We start from the raw sequence: 24,023 nt of genomic DNA, 5'->3' as shown, positions 1-24,023 counted from the left end.
CCTCAAATTTCTAAATTTCTTAAAGTATGCTTCTTTTTGACTAAAAGAAGTCTTGATATTTGGCACAGTCCAACAATGTAAACGCTAGAAAAAATTGGCCATTTCCAAATGAATTTATTTAGTTTTGCATACAACCTACTGAATTCCAATGTGTACTTTTCCTCAGTACTGTCCTGACTCTTTTTTTAAAATTTGTCAATATCTGACCAAGCAGTCAATGAATGATCTTTTTGTTAAGTTTTATCTGTGAAAGTTAACTATCTGTCCAAAATTTCCTCTGTGTTAAATAATCAGTACAAAGGCTGTAACGTTTTGATTTTGTATTTTTGATTGTTGACCAAAATGGGGAAATGGCTGGTTTATAAACCAAGGGTAGATGTACTTTTTAAAAGCAAATTGTAAGTGTTGGGTACAAAGCTATTTGTGCAAACAGGGAGGAAAGATTTATAGATGAAGTGGAGGCTTTGACCAGCAACAAATAACTGATTGGTCTTTGGACTAGTGACTAACTGTGAATGGCACATGACTATATGATTGGCTCCCAGGTACCTTGGAGATATATGAATGTTTGGGAGAAGCCATCATATCTCCATAGGAACAGAAGCTGTATCTTTTTACTGTAGTAAAACCCATGTTAACTGTGAAGGAAGCCAGTTTATTTTTCCCTCAGAAATTGCTGTAAGCCATGACTTTTAATCAGCAAGCCAGATACTTTATAAGTGAATCAGCTACCCTGTACCTTCTGCAAGCAAGTGAAGTATCTGGAGAAGTTTATTTATTAAGTACAGAAACCTCGTTCATATTTTTTGTCAATTTTCTGTATTTCTATAAAATCTTTAACTATTGTGATTACTCTAGGAAGAGCACGGCTTGATTTCCAGTGCATTACCCCATTGAGGCATGACATCAGGTTCCAAATCTGAAAAAGCCTTGTTTCTTATCCTGTTCCTGCATGGTAACAAAAGTGCTGAGGCCATACCTTGCTTCCTCTTTTGTAAAGAAGTAACCCAGGCCCACATTTGTAACTTCATTCTTCCACTGGTCATAAGGCTAATTTTCAGAAAGCAGATGGGCAATTAACTATCCTTTACTATCAATGTTATACTGCAAGGATAACTGTATTCAAACAGAATTAAGTCCACACTTTTATGTGAGAGATTTACTTCAACTGACCAATCATAAAACTTGCTCCATGTCTCGTGGCATTGTGGTATTATATTATCCCTACCTCTGAGCCAGGAGGCTCAGGTTTAAGTCCCACCTATACCAGAGCTATGCTATAACATTAAAAAATAATGAAGACTGTTGCGGCGCAGTGGGTTGTCCCTACTTTTTGAGCCAGAAGGCCGGTGTTCAAGTCACTTGAGAGGTGAGTCATGATATCTCTGAACAGGTTGATTAGAAAATGTCCTCAACTAATTGAAACACCATAACTCTTCGTTATTATATCCATTGCCTGTTCTCTCATTCTATCAGGTTTTCAGACCAGATCAGATGATAACAGATGCTTGTTCCCACTCTGGTCACATCAATGCTAAATAACTGCCAGTGACTGTTTGGCTAAGCAGTCTGGAAGAGCATGGTGCTGATAGGTCATTTTCTTGTATGCATTGACAGTGAAGGTCCAATACTAAGTGGGGTGAACCAGAACAATTCAAAACTAAACCTCAACCAGGGGGCAAGGCCACAAGCGCACACACTAGGAATAGACAAGATCAGCGCTAATGTCTTTATACAGTGAAGGATTGTAGATCTCAACCTAAAGCTGTGCTAATGAGTCTCAGAAGTCACTGTTGGCTGCACTGACCTTATGACACTAATTGTGTTCATTTCTTGTGAATAGACTTTCATTGACTCTTAAAAGAACATCATAGAGTCATACAGCATGGAAACAAACTCGTCGGTCCAACTCATCTGTGCCGATCAGACATCCCAACCTGAACTTGTCCTACTTATAAGCAGCTGGCCGTAGCACCTTTATATTCATGTACCCAGCCAGGTGCCTTTAAATACTGTGATTGTACCTGCCTCCACCACTTCCTTTGGTAGTCTGCCCCATATATCCTCTGTATGAAAAAATTGCCCCTTAGGTGCTCTTTAAATCTTTCCCCTCTTACTTTCAACCTATGCCCTCTAGTTTGAACTGCCCCACCCCAGGAAAAAGGCCTTGACTTCTCTTTATCCATACCTCTCATGATTTTGTTAACCTCTGTAAGGTCACCCCTCAGCCTTCAGTGCTCCATGGGGAAAAAGCCCCAGACTATTCAGCCTTTCCCCATAACTCAAAAATTTCCGGTCTGAGCAGCATCCTTGTAAACCTTGTGTACCGTCTCAGGTTTAACAACATCAAGGGTGACAAGAATTGTATGCAGTATTCCAAAAGTGGCCTCACCAACGTCCTGTACAGCCGCAGCATGACATCCCAACTCCTCTACTCCATTGTCTGACCAATAAAGGCAAGTATTCCAAATGCTGCCTTCACCGCTGTCTAACTACGACATCACTTTCAAAGAACTATGCTGCTCCTTGCCTCCTGGGTCTCTTTGTTTGGCAGCACTCTCCAGGGCCCTACCATTAACTGCATAATGTACTTTAAAGACTCCTCAAAACCAACCTTTTATTCATTCTTGTCAAAATATGTCCTTATTTTCTTTGATCACCCAACTGTGAAGCAACAAAGAACATTTTTCTGAGTTATCTAAATGATTTGGAGATTGATGTTGAGGGCAAAATCTCTAAATTTCGAGATGGTACTAAGCTCGGGAAAGCAGTAAATTGTGAGGATGCTGTTGAGTGGCTTCAGTTAACATTGATAAGCTGGCCAAATAGACAGACACCTGGCAGATGAATTTCATTGCAGAGAAATGTGAGGTAATGATTTCGATAGAAGCAACATAGAAAGATAATACAGGCTCAGTGATACAACTTTGAAGGGAGCAGATGGACATTGGGTTTCAAGTGCATAATACCCCAAGGTGGCCAGGTATATTGAGACAGTTGTTGAGAAGGCTTATAGAATCCTTGGGTTTATAAATATAGGTGTGGAGTATAAAAATAAGGAAGTGATGCTCCACTTCTACAAAGTATTGGCCAGATCACATTTGGATTATTCTGTTCAATTCTGGGCAGCTTATTCAAGGAAGCATGCTGAAGTCCAGGAGAGAATTTTTAGGAGATTTATTGGAATGATATCAGGAATGAGAGATTTTAGATACCAGGAAAGATTAGAGAAATTGGGTTTATTCTCCTTAGAGCAGAGAAGATGTGAAAGATGGCCTTATTGAGGTGTTTAAAATTATGAACAATTTTGACAGGGTAAGGAAGGATATTCCGTGACCACTAATTATTATTTCAGTAACGAGGGGGCACAAATTCAAGATTGTAAGCAAGACAGTCAGGAATGAGATGAGGCGAAACTTATTTACTCAAAGCTGTTAGGATTTGGAATGTGCTTTCTGGGAGAGTGGTGGAGACAGATTCCATTGGAGGTTTGAAAAGAGGGCTGGATATACGTTTTTTGTTTTTAATTTATTTTTTATAGAATCCCTACCGTGTGGAAATAGGTCATTTGGCTCGACAAGTCCATACTGACCTTCTGAAGAATAGCCCACCCAGACCCATAACCCTACCCTAGTACCCTACATTTACTTCTAATTAATGCACCTAACTTACACATCCCTGGAGACTTGTGCAATTTTGCATGGCCAACTCACCTGATCTACACATCTTTGGACTGTGGGGGGAAACCCACGCAGACACAGGGAGAAAGTGCAAACTCCACACGGACAGTTGCCCGATGCGAGAATCAAACCCGGGTCTCCAGTGTTGTGAGGCAGCAGTGCTAACCACTGTGCCATTGTTTGAAAGTGACGAATTTGAAGGACTACAGAGATAGGGCTGAAGAATGGAACAAGCTGGGTAGCTGTGTGTGGAGCTGGTACAGAAACAATGGGCTGAATGGCTTCCTTCTGTACTGTAAACTTTTATGATTTTACTACGTTAAAGGCGCTAACCATATGCAAGCTGATCAGATCAAAATGAGCCACTGACCCTTTTGTTAATAAAGGGAATATAGCAATGTCTCTGGGAGGCAGGCTGTGACTGGGAACTCCATGTTTTCAATTTGTGTCACCGAATTTGATCGTGATGCTGTAATTTGATTATCTCCTTGCAGGCGTTATGGAAAACTGTCACATCTAAGATGGAATAAATTGAATCGGAAAGCTTTGAGTAAACTAGTGATCAGACTGATGGAGCTTTATGACATTAACCCAGGTATGTGTTTGACAGTAAGAGCCTGGTAAGGGTCACTATTCTGTTCATTGTAATGTGTCATGTGAAAGGATTGTCATAGAGTCCAACAGCACAGAAACCAACACTTTGGTACAACTCATCCATGCTGACCAGTCTCGGTGGTTAGCACTGCTGCCTCTCAGCGCCAGGTACCCGGGTTTGATTCCAGCCTCGGGTGACCATCTGTGTGGAGTTTGCACATTCTCCCTGTGTCTGAGTGGGTTTCCTTCCATGATCCAGAGATGTGCAGGTTAGCTAAATTGGTCATGCTAAATTGTCCCTAGTGTTCAGTGATGTGTAGGTTAGGTATATTAGTCAGGGATAAATGTAGAATAATGGGGTAGGGGGATGGATCTGGGTGAGTTACTCTTTGAAGGGTTGGTGTGCACTTGTTGAGCCAAATGGCTTGTTTCCACACTGTAGGGAATTCTATGATATCCTAAATTAATCTAATCCCATTTAGAGTCATAGAGATGTACAGCACGAAAACATCCCCTTCTGTTCAACTCGTCCATGCCGACCAGATATCCTAACCTAAACTAGTCCATTATCCAGCATTGGCCCATATCCCTGTAAACACTCCTTATTCATATACCCATTCAGATGTCTTTTGAATGTTATAATTGTACCAGCTTCCACCACTTCAGCTGATTCCATATATGCACCAGCCTCTGTGTGAAAAAGTTGCCCCTTTGATCCCTTTTATATCTTTCCTCTCTCACCTTAAACCTGTGCCGTCTAGTTTTAGATTCCCTGACACTGGGGAGAAGACCAGTGAACTATTTACCCCATCCATGCCTCTCATGATTTTAAACACCTCTATAAAGTCACCCCTCAGTCTCCAATGCCCCAGCCTATTCAGCCTCTCCCTATAGCTCAAACCACACAATCCTGTAAAAATCCTTTTAAATCTTTTCTGCGTCCTTTTAAGTTTAACATCATTTTTCCAATACAAGGGAGACCAGAATTGAACACAGTATTCCAAAAATGGCCTAACCAATGTCCTGTACAGCTGCAACAAGACCTCCTGACTCTTATATTCAATGCACTGACCAATAAAGGCAAATCAAGCAAATACCTTCTTCACTACCCTGTCTACCTGTGACTCCACTTTCAGGATCTATGAACCTGCACCCTAAGGTCTCTTTGTTTGGTAACACTCCACAGGACACTATAATTAAATGTATAAGGCCTTCCTGATTTGCCTTACCAAAATGCAACACCTCACTGCTTCCTCACAGCGCCAGAGACCCGAGTTCAATTCCCGCCTTGGGCAACTGTCTGTGTGGAGTTTGCACATTTCTCCCTGTGTCTCTGTGGGTTTCCTCCGGGTGCTCCGGTTTCCTCCCACCGTCCAAAAATGTGCAGGTCAGGTGAATTGGCCATGCTAAATTGAAGGGGTAAATGTAGGGGAATGGGTCTGGGTGGGTTGCTCTTCAGAGGGTCGGTGTGGACTTGTTGGGCCGAAGGGCCTGTTTCCACGTTGTAAGTAATCTAATCTAATTAAACTCCATCTGCCGCTCCTTGGCCCATCTGATCGAGGTCCCATTGTACTCTGAGGTATCCTTCTTCACTGTACCACTAATTTTGGTGTCATTTGCAAACTTACTAATAAGTTTTGCTACATTCACATCCAAATCATTTACATAAATGACAAAAAACAGTGAACACAGCACCAATCCTTGCAGCACACTGTTGATCACAGGACTCCAATCTGAAAAACATCTCTCCATCACCACTCTGTCTCCTATCTTCAAGCCAATTTTTGCATCCAAGTGGCTAGCTTTCCTTGGATTCTATGTGATCTAACCTGACTAACCAGTCTACCATGCAGAACCTTATTGAAGGCCTTGCTCAAATCCATGTAGACAACGTCCACCGCTGTGCTTTCATCAATTGTCTTTGTCACTTCTTCAAAGAATGCAGTCAAGTTAATGAGACATAATTTCCCATGCACAAAGCCATGCTGACAATCCCTAATCAATTCTTTCCTTACCTAATATATGTTGATGATGTCCTCAGAATTCCCTCCAATAACTTCACCACCACTGACTTCAGGCTCAGATCTCTCCTTACCACCTTTCTTAAATAATAGTGCTATATTAGCTACCCTCCAGTCTCCCAGCACCTCACCTATGGCTATTGATGATACATGTATCTCACAAGGTTCATCGATATACTTGATTAGGTCTGGGGATTTATCCACCTTTATGCATTTTAAGACATCCAGCACCACTACCCTGTAATATGACCCCATTCTGTGCTTGTTGTGCATTCCCTTACCTGGATCCCATTGGCACCTCATCAAGGTTTTAAAATAGTTTTAAATCCTCTCAGCAGGTATGACTATTGTTAATATTCATACTGCTTGGTTGGGGGAATCTATGAAAATTATATCTATATTACTGATAGCAACTGCATGCTGGACACTCTATGTAGCATGCCTCCTGCATGAGGATGGAGTGATGAGGATAGTTTTTGATTCCCTTCAATTAACCAAATTAACCAACTTGCGTATAGTTTCCAGTTGCTAGTTCAGCAAAGAAACAGCGCAGGAAAGCAAGCTTTTCAGCATGGGGCATGTTTCCATTCTGCTCTTGCTCACTGAGCCATTGATGCTGTTTGTAGAATACATCTACTTCTGCAGCTTCTCTGTGTCATTGTAAGCAGTGTACCAAATAAACAGAAGGCCTTCATTTCACCAGCGTCTTCCACTGCACCCCTAACCCCGTTAGCCCAAAGCATTTGCATCCAGTTTGCATACTGAAATATGATCAGCATTTAAATGAAATTCATTTGAACTTGGACTGATTCTGAGTAATATTGGTAGTTTGTTGTTTGAAGTACAGATAGATAGCAGTGTGTCCTCCATGAAGGTGTGGGACTATAATTCCAGGTCATTGGTAGTTGCCAGATCCTCTCTCTGAGAGTGCGGGTGGGTTATTTGACTGTTTAATAAATCACAATGACACCAACTTCTGGTGGATTGACAGTGGTGATGGGAGCAGACCCTGAGGATATTGAATCCAATTATGTATTCCCACCATGACTCTGGCTGGGATCAATGAGCTCAATACAGGCAAGAGGAAAAATCTTGGAGAAGATTTTAATTTTGCTGTCTGGAATATCACCTCACTTTACTATTGATTTCAATGTTTGTTGTATTGTCAAAAGTGCTGGAAGTAGGGACAGATCAAAAACATCTTGGGCTGTGTTTTTATTTAAGAACTCTGGGTGTCAATGAGATGTGCTATGTTTTTACCGCTTGGTATTTCCTTGCAGGCATGCATGTATAGAATCATAGAATTTAGAGCACTTACAGTATTGTATTCAGTTCTGTTTGCCACATTACAGGAAAGATGTGGAGGCTTTGGAGAGGGTGCAGAATAGACTAACCAGGATGGTGCCTGCATTAGAGAGTATGAGCTATAAGGAGAGGCTGGAAAAACTAGGATTATTTTCTCTGGAGCGGTGGAGGCTGTGGAGAGGCTTGATAGAAGTTTATAAAGTTATGAAATGCCTAGATTGGGTTGACAGTCAGAATCTTTTTCCAAGAGTTGAAATTAATTCTACTGGAAGGCAAGCATTCAAGGTGAGTAAGAATAGTTCAAACATGATGTGAGGGGCAGATGTTTTACACAGGGATTGGTAGGTGGCTGGAAAGCATTGCCAGGGTAGTGGTGGTGGAGACAGGTATGATAGGGGCATTTAAGGGGCTTTTAGAAAGGCCATGAATAAACAAGGAATGAAGGAATATAGATCATAGACAAGCAAAAGAGGTTCATTTAGTTTGATGTCGTGTTCGGCACAACATCATGGGCCAAAAGGCCTGTTCTGCATTCGCATTTCACAGTATAAAAGGAGAATATTTGATCCATTTTTTTGCATTGAAGTTCATCTGCCAGGTGTCTGCCCATTTGGCCAACTTGTTAATGTCTCACTGAAGTTGCTGAGCATCTTCCTCACAATTCACTATTCTCCCAACTATTATCCCACTTTCATCTGCAATTTTGGAGATGTTTTTATGAATTAGGAAACACTGATCCATATAGAACACAACTTAGATCTCATCTCCAATCTGAGAAATGTACATCTATTCCTAGCCTCTGTTTCCTCTCTTTTACCCAACTTCTAAAGGACCCATAAATCCCAAATATTTCCCATTTGGTAACATACCTGACATGTGGCAGCATATCAAATATTTTCTGAAAGTATGCCACATCTACAGCACTACCCTCATTCAGTGCCTGTGTCACCTTGTCAACTCAATTAGTCAAATATGACCTAATGTTGACAATGCCATGTTGACTGTCTAGTATTAGCTTATTTTTCTGAAAGTATATGTTTACCTTGTCCTATATTATGGTCTCTATCAGTTGTCCACTGTTGATGTCAAGTTGGCAGGTCGGTAGTTTTCTGGGTTATACTTTGTCCCTTAAACAATGGTGTCACGTTTGCAATCCTTCAGTCCCCTGGGGCTAATCCTGTGTTCAGAGATGCCTGGAAAATTTCTGTCAACAGCTGCATGATTTGCTCCCTTAACTCTCTCAGCACTCTCGGATGCGTCCCATCGAGCTGGGACTTTTCTACCTGGAGTGCTGCCAACTTCTCTACCTGGAGTGCTGCCAACCTTTTTAGCACCTCTCATTTATCTATCATTATACTGTTCAATTGCTGAACACCCATGTTTTCAACAAGCCATTGTCATCACTTACACAGAAGCAAAATTTAATTTACTAATCATTTAGTACCTCTGCCATATCCTTTGCTTCAGTGAGCAGCTTAACTTGCTTGTTCCTTATGGGCATGACGTGAAAGTGAGGACTGCAGATGCTGCAGATTTGAGTCAAGACTGTGGTGCTAGAAAAGGGTTTTTGCCCGAAACTTGATTCTCCTGCTGCTTGGATGCTGCCTGACCTGCGCTTTTCCAGCATCACACTCACGCCCCTTATGGGCAACACTCCATCTTTCACAAATCTTATTATGTTGGAAGAACATTTTATTCTTTGTTTTAGTGCAGTCTGCCATCTTTTCTTCATGCTTCCTCTTAGATTTCCTTATTCCAATCTTAGCCTCTCTCTTGCATTTGAGATATCTTTCTAGTTTTGATTGCTATTGTTGTTCTAGTGTGCATCATATGCCTCCCTTTTCTTCCTTATCTTCTTATTAATATCCTTAGTCATCCAGGGTACTCTAGCTTTGAATATTTGGTCTTTATTTATTATGAGTACATACCTAGTTTGCGCCCTATTTATCTATGTTTTGAAATTCTACTATTTTTCTTCCACTTTTCTCAACCAAAATACATTTCTAATCAACATGCCCAAGTTCAATTATTAGACTCCCTAAGATTTGCCTTTTTTGGTTTGGGATCTTGAATATTATTTTTTATTGTTTTCCTTATTAGAACCTTATATTGAACCTGATTAGATTAGATTACTTACAGTGTGGAAACAGGCCCTTTGGCCCAACAAGTCCACACCGCCCCGCCGAAGCGCAACCCACCCATACCCCTACATCTACCCCTTACCTAGCACTACGGGCAATTTAGCATGGCCAATTCTCCTGGCCTGCACATCTTTGGAGTGTGGGAGGAAACCGGAGCACCCGGAGGAAACCCATGCAGACACTGGGAGAATGTGCAAACTCCACACAGTCAGTCGCCTGAGGCAGGAATTGAACCCAGGTCTCTGGCGCTGTGAGGCAGCAGTGCTAACCACTGTGCCACCATATATTGTCAGCTCCCCACTGTGATACGGTTTGAGCTAACACACCACCCAGCTTTCTCATTGAGATATTTCTGCTTCTGTTTGACCTGGATGAAAATGTGACCACAGTATCTGCAGAGAATCTAAATAATTTGAAAGAGGAAGATATTATGGCGATTTGTAATTTCTGTTACAAAACGTTCACAGTCGTTGACATTTTGTTTCTCAAACTTCAATAATTCCTAACAAGAAAATCTTCATTTCATCCGTTTGAGCCCAGGATGTAGGCTGATGAACCAGTGCAGAATGGACAGAGCATAGTGTTGGAGAGGCAGTCTTTCAGATGAGACTTAAACACTGTCAGCTCTGTCACCTGAGTGAAAAACTATGTGGCATCATTTCAACGAATAGTGAAAAGTACCTGCACTTCACAAATGCTTAGTTGGTTTAAAAGCACTTTGGGACATCCTAATATTGTGAAAGGCATTACGTAAATGCAGTATTATTTCTCCATTGCTCATTATTGCATCGAACAGGTGGGCAACTATCTATCCTTTCAGTTCATATACCTAAAAGGCTTACAGTGTCATCAGCAAGACAGTTTGAGATTTTGTTGAGACAACTCCATTACTATTTCTCTGTTTATACTTCAGCTGAAACACAGATTCTCCATTTTGCACAGGTTCATGGGGCGCTCTGTACCATACAAATGGGGCACTGCACCTTGAGCAGACACTCACCATGCTCCGTCCTGGGTGCGTGCGCAGGTGCTCTGAGTGCTTCTGCTTATCTTCATATTCTTGCGTGAGGGATGGAGAAATAGACTTGGAGTTGGTACTCCTCGTCACTGTCCAGGAGCCTGGGTGGAACATGCAAATGCCCTCACGAGACTAACAAGGTTGATAGTTGTTGAAGTTTTTGTGAAATGTGACTGTTCTCTCTTGCATTGAAGGATGACTATTGAGATGATGTTGTGAGCACTGACCATTTCCAAGCTTCTCTCCAGAGTAGCCATTTGGAGAAGGGGAGCTCCCATGCTTCACAAACTGAGTGTAGACTTTGTCTCAAGGAATGAAAACTGAAACATATTGTTATGTGTTGAGGATTACACCGTGTTTAGAAACTAATCTATGGCATTGTACACAGAGTGCTGGCTGAAGGCTCTAACTCTGGGTCCTGTGTTGGTTCAGACTTAGACACTCGACACAGACACCAGACCTATATTAAAGACTCACATGCACTCCAAACTTTTATGTACTACTTCACAATTCCAAATTCCTTTATTTATCACAAAAGGCCTGCTTGCTTGTAGTTACAATCCGTGACCAATGGTAACACATTGACCTCACAGTCATTGTGTCAGGTTAGGCAAATAATAGGTGTGGTAGAATGGTTCATGATCAGTTACATTTTTCAGATTAAAGGCAATTCCCTGGAATTAGGTCTTCGACTTGGGCTTGCCCATCACATACTTAGAAATAATCAAGTGACAGGCATGATTAGCAAATGACAGAGGCCGAGGAGAGAATTGATTTATTGAACCTTAATGCTTTGCCCTGAACTATAGAAGCGGGGAGATGATATTCAAAGAAAATGGATGCTAATGGGTTCAATCGAGCCACTTCATGGAGCAGATCGGGGTAGGTCGAGAGGCAGTAAAGGTAGTGACACGTGTAGGAGAAATAGTGGGATATTTGAGGGAGCAAGCCATTGAAGGGCGCCTGGAAGTTGTATTATTCACATCTTTCCATTCCTGAATGTTCCCATGTTGGAGATGGTGAGTTGTATCTTTATGTGTACGGTATTGCTGATCACCATCCACTAGCCCTACCAAATGGTTTGTGGTAAATGAGAGTCAGACTAGTATGGCCCCTCATGATGAAGAGGTGTTGAGACGCATTGCCTGAATCACATTTATGGCATACATCTAGCTGGTGGTCAGTGACTTCTGGTATAGACCATTGAAAGCCAAGGGGTGTGAGAAAGAAAGGGAGATGAGCAGAAAGATTTTGAGGGATCTGCTGAAAGAATTTAATGTTCTTGCTGCCCACAGAACTCTGCCCAAATGTTGTGAACCAGCGCCAAGTGGCTACCATCAAATACCTCTTGTATAAACGCTTTATAGAGGTAAGTCCCAATCATTCTCGTGCATGCTATGGATTGGCTGAAGGATGGGTGTCCAGAATCTCAGTTTGCTCTCTGAGCTGAACAATGGTGCAGACAGTTCTGATAATGACAGCAGTCCCCTCCATAAGCAATTAATTGGGCTTCCACTCCACCCTCTGTCTGTCTGGCTCTCTCTAGCTTCTTGAGACAAAAAAAAACTACAGATGCTGGGATCCAAAGTAGACAGGCAGGAGGCTGGAAGAACACAGCAAACCAGGCAACATCAGGAGGTGCAGAAGTTGACTCTTCTTCGATCCTCTCTAGCTTCTGCCTTTTTGCTACATGCTGAAGTTTCATGTTCCTCTGTTTCTCCTAAATCCTGAACTCTGCAGTCACATGATCGAGTGGCTTTTTCTGAGAACGTACACACTGGTTAGATTTATTTGGCTGTAGTGCCCTTATTGCCTTTCCCCAGTGTGCATGTTTTACAAAAGCAGCAGGAACCCTGCTTCATTTCACACTCCTTATCTAATTTAACCAACCTATCTTATTGAAATCAGCAATGCAACGGATTGACAGCTTAACCTTGACAGCTTCTGTTTGCCTTATACAACCACATCTCCCTTTGTACAACCAGTGATGACTTTGCCCACAGCCCATTTGGGAATCGTACAGTGGAACTTGTTCGCTCATATGGTGACAATGGATGTCGTGGAATTAATGGTAGTGCGACTGTGAACTGGGGATCCAGGGCAATGTGGAGGGAGGCAGCGGTCCATGTGTTGTCTTCTCTAACATTGTGTTCTTCTTCCTCACAGAGAAGTATGAGCCAAGAGAACTGGTCAGAACACATTGAGGTTTGTCTCCTGTCTTCAGTGGATTTTCACATTGGATCTTGTACAGCTCTCAATTATTTTGACAACAGATATCAGATAGGCATTGATCTCATGTGATGGAGTTTATTATATTGAGCCAGTCTGATGCAATGACAGTGGAAGATTTAAATTGTTGAATTGTCCCATTTGTTAAACAAATTGTTAACAATTGTTAAAGCCTCCAGCCTCACAAACCACCAATTGTTGAGTGGGACAGTGATCGTGTTAAGAGCAGGAGAAGTGGAGAATTTCTGAAATGTGTTCAGAAATACTTTCTCATTTTGTGTGTTCCTGGCCAAGGTGGATGGAGGCATTGTTGGATTAAGTCTGGGGGAATGAAATGGGTCAGGAAGAGAATGTCACAGTTGGGAAATGTTTTGGTAATAGTGATCTTAGCATTAATTATTTATTGAGAGTAATCTGGAAAAGAAACACTGATTTCACTGAAATGAGGAGGCATCTCAGATGAGTTGCAGACAAGAACAGGCAGGTGGGAATATAGAGGAGAAATAGGCATCCTTTAAAGACCATTTAAGAGAAGAACACAAGTTTCTGGAGCAACACATGTTTACAGAGAGAAACAGAATAAACATTTTAGCCCAATATAACAATTTCAGAGCACCAGCTTTTCTTAAAGAGCACTTGTTTGGATACAGTCTGGATGGACAAGGGGCAAAGGGAGAGGCAAGCAATGTTTGAATTCGAGATAATGAAAGAGGTAGAAAATGGGGTGGCAGATATCATCGTAATAATAAAACCTTGCAGCTCTCTCCCTAACAACAGTCTGGGTACACCTATGGCACAAGGGCTACAGCAATTCAACTGAGACACTTTCAGCCCAAACGTCAGGTCAATTTGGGTGGCACAGTGGTTAGCACTGCTGCCTCACAGCACCAGAGACCCGGGTTCAATTCCCGCCTCAGGCGACTGACTGTGTGGAGTTTGCACATTCTCCCTGTGTCTGCGTGGGTTTCCTCCGGGTGCTCCGGTTTCCTCCCACACTCCAAAAATGTGCAGGTCAGGTGAATTGGCCATGCTAAATCGCCCGTAGTGTTAGGGGCAGGGGTAAATGTAGGGGAATGGGTATGGCTGGATTGCACTTCGGTGGGTCGGTGTGGACTTGTTGGGCTGAAGGACCTGTTTCCACATTGTAGGTAATCTAAAAATCTGAAAAAATACGAAATGCGCAGGAAGGGAGTTGTGAAAGGACAAGGAGACAATGTAAGAATAGCTTGGAATCTGTGAGAAACAGAATTCACAGATTTTTTTTAGGTATATGAACAAGAAAAGCCTTGTTTGGAGGGCCAATGTAACTGTTTGGAGACCAAAATGAAGAAGACTTGACTGAGGTATTAACTGATATTTTACATCTAATGTAAAGAAGTTTGCTTAAGCTTTGAGAAACAAAGCGGTTGCTGGGTTACAGGATGAGTGGTGGAGACATGAGGATAGCTGGCAGGTAAGTCATTGGGCCTAGGTGGGATGTTTCCTAGATTTTGTTTGTGGGAAGGCAAGGTAAACAGTGTAGAGATATTAGTTACAGTTTTCCAACTTATCTTAAATGCAAAAGGAGTGTCTTAAGTAATGCAGCCTCGTTCAAAAGGGTAGAAGGATAATCTGGTGTTTACAGGCTACCTCAGTATCAATGATAAGAAAGTTTTAGGAAAAATTATAGAGCCAGAAGAAAAGTTACAGCATGGAAAGAGACTATTCAGTCCATTGTGTCTGGTTAGACTAGCTCCTCGTTCTAATCCCACCTTCCAGCACCTGCCCTGCAGTTTTGCAGGTTACAGCACTTCAGTTGTAGATCTAGTTACACTTTAAATACATTGAGGTCTCCATCTCAACCACCAAAAAGAGCAGTGAATTCGGACAGCAGCCACCCTCTGAACCAAAATGTTTATTTCCTCTTGTCCCCTTTAATCATTCTGAAGTTATGTGGGGGAACAATACCAGACACATGGAAAGTATGGATTAAAAGGAAAAACATTGTAGATTTATTAGGCACAAGAATGAACTTCATGAGGAAGTGGTGGATGTGGGTACAATTGCAATGTTTAAAAGACATTTGGATAAGTTCATGAATAGGCAAGGTTTGAAGGGATATGGGCCAGGAGCAGGCAGGTGGGACTGGTTTAGTTTGGGATTATGTTTGGCATGGACTGGTTGGATCAAAGGGTTTGTTTCTATGTATGACTATGACTCTATGACTCTAAGTTGTGTTTGATTAACCTGTTTGAGATTTCTGATGAGTTAATAAAGAAGGTTGATATGATGATAGTGTGTGAACACAAAAGTACCATTAGACATTTTGACAAGATTGAAATGTATGGGATAAAATTGGCTGAAGCAACATAGATATAAGATTGGTAAAGAGATAGAAAACACAGTGTTGAATGGCTGTTTTTCAGACTGAAAGGAGATCTACAATAGCATTTCCAAAGCACAATACTGTGACTACAGCTGGTTTTATTATACATTGGATTTTGTAGGGTGCAGGATGCACGATCAAAACTTGATAACAAAACTAGAACTGCAGTAAATCTTCATCTCCTTTTGTGAGGAGGTATTATGGCTGGACTATTAATGCAGAGACCCAGATAATGTTCTGGGCATCCCACTTTGAATCCAGTCATGGCAAATGATGGAATTTGAATTCATTAAAAATCTGGAATTTCCTTTTAGAGAAGGAAAATGTCGTTTTGCAATGTGGCTAATTCTTAACTGCCATCTGGACATTAAATGCTGACCTAGCTAACAATGCTCAGATTCCGTGAATAGAACAAAATTCCTGCAGTGCTGAAAGAGACCATTCAGCCCATTGAAACTATATTGACTTTTCAAAGAGCATCCTGTCCAGATTAACTCCCCTAGCCTATCCCAGTAACCCCGTATTTACTCTGGCTAATCCCGGCCAATCCATATAACCATATTTATTTTGGACTGTGGGAGGAAACCAGTGCACACAGAGGTAACTCACGTAGATACTGGGAAAACGTGCAAAACACCGTACAGACACTCATCCGACGCTGGAATTGAATCTGGGACCCTATGAGGCAGCAGTGTTAACCACTGTGCCAATGTGCTGCTCACCTGAAGACAAGCAATCAGAGTATTTTGGATTTGAATCCAGGACTTCATACAAGTCTACAATCCCTAAAGTGAGAGTCATGCCCACAGACCAATGAGCAACTGAGTGAATGAGTGAAAATAAGTAAGAATGTCAGTGCCTTCATAGGGATACAAACAGATTGAGTAAGTGGATGAATACTTGACAGATAAAATTCATTACAGGGAAATGTGTGATGATATATATTAGTAGGGCAAATGAGCAGCAGTCTGAAATAGTCTGGATGTGGAGGTGTTTGTTCATGAGTCTTTGAAATTGATTAAAAATACTGCTGATATTCAGGAGGCAAGGCAAGAAAAGGGAAATATCCAATTAATCTTTACAGATTTTAAATAAAGTCTTTTTCCCAGTCTGCATGGATGCTGTCTGACCTTTGGAGTATTATCTGTTTTATTTCCCACATCCACAGTATTCTGCTACAAAGGTGACAGGACACATTAATATAATGATTAATAAAGAAACAGGTTATAAGGCTTGATAAAAGGAGGCATAGATTGAAAAGGTTATTCTAAATTTGTTAGTTCATGTTCAATTCTGGATGCTCCACTTCAAAATAATGTGAAGGCTTTGTAAAGGTACAGACAAAAAAAGAGACTTTTAACCGGAACAGGCGTGTGGACAGATCAGAGATGCAGTCATTATTCTCTTTAAAGTGGAGGGGATAAAAGGAGATTTGGTGGAGATTTAAAATTGTGAACTTATAAAGGTAATAAAGAGAAACTACCCAATGATTGAGAAAGTGCGAAATAAAATGGAATATTGACAAAAATACCAGAGATGAGGGGGGAGGGAAAATATTTTTATGCATTGAGTGTGAAACATTCGGAATATATTCAAACAGGGTAGTATGAAGTAAAAAGAGTTTGTAATTGTATGGAAAGATATATAAAAAACAGAGGTGTCATAGCTGGTAACTTTAACTTCCTCAGTATTGACTGGGACACCTTAGAGCAAGAGGCTTAGACAAGCCGAATTTGTTCAGTGCATCGCATCCAAGAGAGTTTCATGAACCTGTATGTGGATAGTCCAGATACAGGAGGGCCCATACTGGACCTTGTATTGGCTAATGAGCTTTCAGTGGGCGAGCATTTTGGAAACAGTGATCACAACTCCTTAAGTTTTAAGACAGCTATGAAAAAGGATAAGTCGGGACCTTGCTGGAAGGTACTAAATTGGAGAAAGGCAAATTATGTCAGCATTAAGCAGGAGCTAGGGAGTGTTAATTGGGAGGAACTGTTATCAGGCAAGTCCATATTTGACATGGAATTGATTAAAAACCTACTGATGAGAGTTCAAGATTGGCATGTTCCAGTAAGGAGGAAGGACAAGAATGGTAAACTCTTGGATAACAAGGGAGTTTGTAAATTTGGTCAAAAGGAAGAAAGAAGCATACGTAAGGTTTAGGAAGCTAAAATTGGAACGGACCCATGAGGAATATAAAGAAAGAAGGAAGGAACTCAAGCACAGAATTAGGAGAGCAAGAAGGGACCATGAAATGACCTTGGCAAGTCAGGTTAAAGAGAATCCCAAGGCATTCTGTACATGTATTAAAAACAAGACGATAACTAGGGAGAAGGTAAGACTATGCAAGGATAAAGGAGAGAACTTGTGCTTGGAGGCCGAGGCTGTGGGTGAGATTTTAACCGAGTACTTTGCATTGATATTCACCCAAGCGAAGGAGATGGAGGATAGTGAGATTTGTCTGGAGCAGGCTAATATGCTGAGGCATTTTCAGATCAAGAAAGAAGTCGTGTTGGATCTCTTAAGGTGGATAAGATCCCAGGGTCTGATTGTATCTATATCAGGTTATTGAGAGAGGCAAGAGAGGAGATTGCTGAGGCCTTGACCAAGGTCTTTGTATCCTTGCTAGCTACTAGAGAGGTCCTGGAGGACTGGCCAGTAGTCAGTGTTGTTGCTGTGTTCAAGAGGGAAATAGGGATAATCCAGGAAACTGTACACTGGTGGGTGTCTCAGCTGTGATTGGGAAGCAATTGGGGAGAATTCTTGGGGCTAGGCTTTATGTGCATTTGGAAAAGCATGGCCTAATTGGGGATAGTTGGCATGGCTTTGTGCGGGGCACGTCATGTGTTACCAACTTGATTGAATTTTTCAAGATGGTGATGAAGGTGATCGAGCAGTGGAAGTTGTTTACATAGATTTTAATATGGCTTTCGACAAGTTCCCTTGCGATAGACTCATCCAGAATATTAAGATGCAGGGGATCCACAGATTAGCTGTAAGTAATCAGAATTGGCTTGCTTATAGAAGACAGAGGGTAGTGGTGGAAGGGTGTTTTTCAGGCTGGCAGTCTGTGACTAGTAGTGTTCTTAGGGATTCAAACTGGGACCTCTGCTGTTTGTTATATATATAAATTACTTGGATGAAAATGTAGATGGATGGGTTGGTAAGTTTACAGATTTCTGGATTAGTGGTGTTGGAAGAGCACAGCACTTCAGGGATGCTGCCTGAACTGCTGTGCTCTTCCAGCACCACTAATCCAGAATCTGGTTTCCAGCATCTGCAGTCATTGTTTTTACCGAGTAAGTTTACAGACAATACAAAGATCAATGGATATGTGGATAGTGTAGAAGGTTGTCAAAGGATACAGCGGGATACAGATTAGTTGCAGATATGGGCGGACAAATGGAGGGTGGAATTTAATACGGGTAACTGTGAGGTGCTGAGCTTTGGGAGATCAAATGTTCAGGTAAAGTATGTAGTTAAAGGCAGAACCCTGAATCGCATTGATGTGCTGAGGGATCTTGGGGTTCAAGTCCATAGCTTCTTGAATGTGGCCATTGAAATAGATAAGGTGGTAAAGAAGATGTATGGCATGCTTGACTTTTATGGTTGGCTAATTGAGAGAAGTCCTGTTGCAGCTTCATAAGACTTTGGTTTGGCCACATTTAGAGTATTGCATTCAGTTTTGTTCATCACATTCCAGGAAGGATGTGGAGGCTTTGGAGAAGGTGAAGAAAAGGTTTACCAGGATGCAGCCTGGATTAGAGGGTGTGAGCTAGAAGGAGAGGCTAGAAAAACTCGGGTTGTTTTCTTGGAATGGCAGAGGTTGGGAGAGACTTGATAGAAAGTTGATAGGGTTAATGGTTAGAACCTTTTTCCCCAGAGTTGAAATGTCTAAAACTAGGGGGCATACATTTAAGGTGAGAGGGGGAAAGTTCAAAGGAGATGTGAGAGGCAAGCTTTTTATATAGATTAGGATTGTGGAACACATTGCCAGGAGTGGTGATGTAGGCAGATACAATAGGGGTGTTTAAACAACTTTTAGATAAGATGAATATGGAGGGATGTGGACTAAATGCCAGAAGAGATTAGTTAATTTGGTATCATGTTCGGACTGAAGGGTCTGTCCCTGTGCTGTACAGTTCTATGCTCTAATTCCTTTAAACGGAGTGTTCCTTGAGGGCTCAAAGATTTGTAGCAATGTGCAGAAAGAAAGGGACAGAGAAAGTGGGACCAACTGCATTGCTCTGTGGAACAGCCAGCAGTCTTGAAACATTCTTTAATTCCATGAAATATTGACCATCTCAAGTTGTCTAAGACGATAAGATTCATGCTCAGTGCTTAGATAACCTGTATGCTTTTGGCACCCTGCGTTAATATCATGTTTATGTTCCTCAGGTGTAACATTGTAGGTGATATAAATGTTTTTAAGAACACCTTGAATCAATTCCCTTCCTTTAAAAAAATTGCATGTTAGGTGTGTGCCCAAGACTTGGAGTGAGTTGCTGAGGTCTCCCTGATAATAGGTTCTTGCTCTGTGTGCACTGCTGTACGAGCCTTGACCATATATAAATATTTCTCTTTCAGGCTGTAGTGGGATATAACCCGCAGCTTCGGCTGCAGTTTGTGACCTTACTGGAAAGACACACAGATATGGACACAGTTGCGAGCTGGGCCCTGAGGCTCAGTGTGCCACGAGAAAAATTACCATATTACATCGCTGAAAGACTGGAGAAAGTCAAAACGTAAGCTTCAACCCAATTGATCAATACTTGATATATCTTTAAACTTACATCAGGCGTGCACCTCCTGTTTCTCTGATTTTCTTCATTTCAGAGCGTCTATGACAGAGCCTGTTATGATTTTCCATTATTTAGTTTGCAAGCATTGGCTTACTCCCTTAGCTGTCAGCTCTGGGTTATGTAGTGAGAAAACTGATGGAGGCCATAAAATAAGATTACGATATATGTAAACGGAGAGGAACCTGTGCAGGGGAGCTCACAGCACTGGAGCAGCTAAGTTCATAGTTTTTAAATGTAACCTTGTAATAGTGAGTAGAGTGAGTTCTTTTTAACTAGATGTTTTATTGAGATCTGTTTCTTGATTAAATTTTAAAAATATAAAACATAGGTATTAGGTTAGCTTGGAGCAGTTTTTTTAGAACAGTAAAACTGTGCTATTTTCTGGGTCGATAGATTGTTAAAGTGCAAAGATGTGATGTCACCTTCAGCAGAATGATGTGTTCTTCCTGTCAAATGTGGGAGATTAGGGAGCGTTTCCATGTCACTAATATCTGCAGTAAGTGTGTTTGGTAGCAAATCCTATCAGATCACATAGATTGTTTGGAGTGGCAGTTCAAGGCAGTGAAGAATTTACAGGAGCAAGGGGGTGTGATGGATGGCAGTTATAGGAAGGGAGAAAAGCCGCAGATAGTGTCAGGTAGATGGATTACCTCCAGCAAAGGTAGGAGATGGAGGCTGGTAGTATAGGAGTCTCCTGTGGCTAGCCCCATCTCAAATAAGAATGCTGTTTTGGAAAATGTAGGGGTTGATGGACTCTCAGGGCACCCAGGGAGTTAGTGAGGAAAGAGATTGATCTTAGATAAGTACAATTGGGAAAAGGAGCAAGTCAAACAATCAGGGCATGCAGGAACAAAGCAGAGAATGAAGTAGGACTGATAAATTACACTGCATTTATTTTAATGCAAGAGGCCTAACAGGGAAGACAAATGAATTCAGGACATGGTAAGGAATGTGGGACTGGGAAATCGTTGTAACTACAGAGATATGGTTCAGGGATGGACAGGACTGGCAGCTTAATGTTCCAGGATACAAACACTACAGGAAGGATAGAAAGGGGAGCAAGAGAGAAGGGGGAGTGGCATTTTTGACAAGGGATAACATTATGGCAGTCTTTTGGGAGGATATTCCTGGGAATACTTCCAACCAATTTATTTAGGTGGAACTGAGAAATAAGAAAGGGATGATCACCTTATTCTGATTGTACGATAGACTCCCCAATAGTGAGTGGGTTAAGATGGAGAGGAATTTGTTAAGTTTGCTCAAGAAAAATGTATAATTTCAATATGTGGATGTAACTACAGGAGAAGGTGCAAAATTTGACCTACTCTCGAGAAATAAGGGAGGGTAGGTGACCAAGGTGTCACTGGGGAAGCACTTTGGGACCAGTGACCACAATTCTATTAGTTTTAAAATACTGATGGAAAAGGATAGATCAGATCTAAAAGTTAAAGTTCTAAATTGGAGGAAGGCTAATTTTGATGGTATTAGGCAAGAACTTTCAAAAGTCGATTGGGGGCAGATGTTCAGAGGTAAAGGGATGGCTAGAAAATGGGAAGCCTTCAAAACTGAGATAACAAGAGTCCAGAGACAGTACGTTCCTGTTAGGGTGAAAGTGAAAGCTAGTAGGTGTAGGGAATGCTTGATGACTAGAGAAATTGAGGGTTTGCTCAAGAAAAAGAAGAAAGTATTTGTCAGGTTTAGACAGCAGAGATCAAGTGAATTCTTATAAGAGTATAAAGGCAGTAGGAATATATTTAAGAGGGAAATCAGAGGGCAAAAAGGGGACATAGTTTGACAAATAGGGTTAAGGAGAATCCAAAGGGTTTTTACAAATATATTAAGGACAAAAGGGTAACTAGGGAGAGAACAAGGCCCCTCAAAGTCCAGGAAGGCTACCTTTGTGTGGAGCCACAGGAAATGGGGGAGATAATAAATGAGTATTTTCCATTAGTGTTTATTTTGGAGAAGGACATAGAATGTGGGGAAATAGATGGTGACATCTTGAAAAATGTCCATATTACAATGGAGGATGTCTTAAAACGCATAAAGATGGATAAATCCCCAGGACCTGATCAGGTGTATTCTAGAACTCTGTGGGAAGTTAGGGAAGTGACTGCTGGGCCTCTTGCTGAGATATTTGTGTCATCAATAGTCACAGGTGAGATGTCTGAAGACTGGAGTTTGGTTAACATGGTGCCACCATTTAAGAAAGGTGGTAAGGATCTATCGACCTGTGAGCCTGATATCGGTGGTGAGCAATTTTTGGAGGGAATCCTGAGGGATTTACATATATTTGGAAAGGCAAGGACTGATTTGGGATTGTTGGCATGGCATTGTGTGCAGGAAATCATGTCTCACTAACTTGATTTGAGTTTTTTGAAGAAGTAACAAAGAGGATTGCTGAGTGAAGAGCTGGAAGGTGTTTGACAAGGTTTCTTATAGTAGACTGGTTAGCAAAGTTAGATCTCCTGGAATACAGGGAGAACTAGCCAATATTCTTCGGAGGGTCGGTGAGGACTTGTTGGGCCAAATGGCCTGTTTCCACACTGTAGGGATTCTGTGATTCCATGATTTGAATAGAGAACTGGCTTGAAGGTAGAAAGTTAAAAATCACGCAACACCAGGTTATAGTCCAACAGGTTTATTTGGAAGCACACTAGCTTTCGGAGCGTGGCTATCACCTGATGAAGGAGCGACGCTCCGAAAGCTAATGCTTCCAATTAAACCTGTTAGATTATAACCTGGTGTTGTGTGATTTTTAACTTTGTACACCCCAGTCCAACACCGGCATCTCCAAACCTTGGAGGTAGAAGACAGTGTTAGAGGGTTGCTTTTCAGACTTGAGGCATGATGAGAAAGTTTGCAGATGACATCAAAATTGGAGGTGTCATGCACAGCGATGAAGGTTACCTCAGACTACAATGGGGTTTTGATCAGATGGGCCAATGGCTCGAGGAGTGGCAGATGGAGTTTAATTTAGATAAATGTGAGATGCTGCATTTTGAAAAGGCAAATCAGGGCAGGATTTATACACTTAATGGTAAGGTCCTGGGAAGTGTTGCTGAACAAGGAGACCTTGGGGTACAGGTTCATGGCTCCTTGAAAGTAGAGTCACAGATTGGATAGTGAAGAAGGTGCTTTGTATGTTTTCCTTTATTAGTCAGTGCATTAAATATAGGAGTTGGGAGGTCATGTTGTGGCTGTACAGGACACTGGTTAGGCCCTTTGGAATATTGTGTGCAATTCTGGTCTTGTTCCTATTGGGAGGATGTTGTGAAACCTGAAAGGATTCAGAAAAGATTGAAAAGGATACTACCAGGTTGGAGGATTTGAGCTATTGGGAGAGGCTGAATATTAACTGTGTAAGTCCTGCCTGGTTTGTGTTAATCTTTAACTTATTTGAATTAAACTCCATCTGCCATTCCTTAGCCCACAGGCCCAGTTGATCAAGATCCCCTTGTACTCTTGACTTTCTTGACTGTCCACTGTACCACCCATTTTGGTGTCATCCTCAAATTACTTACCATATCTCCTGTATTCTCATCCAAATTGTTTATATAAATGACGAACAACAGTGAGCCCAGTGCTGACCCTTGTGGCAAACTGCTGATCACAGGCCTCCTTTTGGAACAACAACCTACAACCACCACCCTCTGTCTCCTGTTGTCAAGCAAAGTTTGTATCCAAATAGTTATCTCTGCCTTGATCCCAAGTTATCTAACCTTACCAGCCTTCCCTGCAGATCCTTTTGAAGGCCTTGCTAAAGTCCATGTAGACAATGCTTTGCCTTAATATTGGAGTTGATAGACTGGTCCACATTCAAGAACTCAGCCAACTTAGATGCCAGTGCTGTCACAGATGTAAGTGT

The 24,023-nt window shown here is 41.6% G+C and overlaps 1 protein-coding gene across 15 annotated transcripts in view; it reads left to right on the top strand.

The window, feature by feature from the left end:
* Window positions 1-24,023, top strand: part of exd3 (exonuclease 3'-5' domain containing 3) — a 395,662-nt gene that overhangs the window by 114,390 nt on the left and 257,249 nt on the right. For all 15 annotated transcript variants that reach the window (XM_072566231.1, XM_072566229.1, XM_072566225.1 and 12 more), the window contains 4 exons: window positions 4,175-4,275; window positions 12,055-12,128; window positions 12,926-12,964; window positions 19,941-20,098. In XM_072566231.1, the coding sequence (XP_072422332.1) occupies window positions 4,175-4,275; window positions 12,055-12,128; window positions 12,926-12,964; window positions 19,941-20,098 (372 nt within the window). The remainder of the gene's footprint in view (window positions 1-4,174; window positions 4,276-12,054; window positions 12,129-12,925; window positions 12,965-19,940; window positions 20,099-24,023) is intronic.

This window comes from Chiloscyllium punctatum, chromosome 49 (genome assembly GCF_047496795.1).
Source record: "Chiloscyllium punctatum isolate Juve2018m chromosome 49, sChiPun1.3, whole genome shotgun sequence".
NCBI classification, from domain to species: domain Eukaryota; kingdom Metazoa; phylum Chordata; class Chondrichthyes; order Orectolobiformes; family Hemiscylliidae; genus Chiloscyllium; species Chiloscyllium punctatum.
This window is presented reverse-complemented; position numbering and strand designations above follow the sequence as displayed.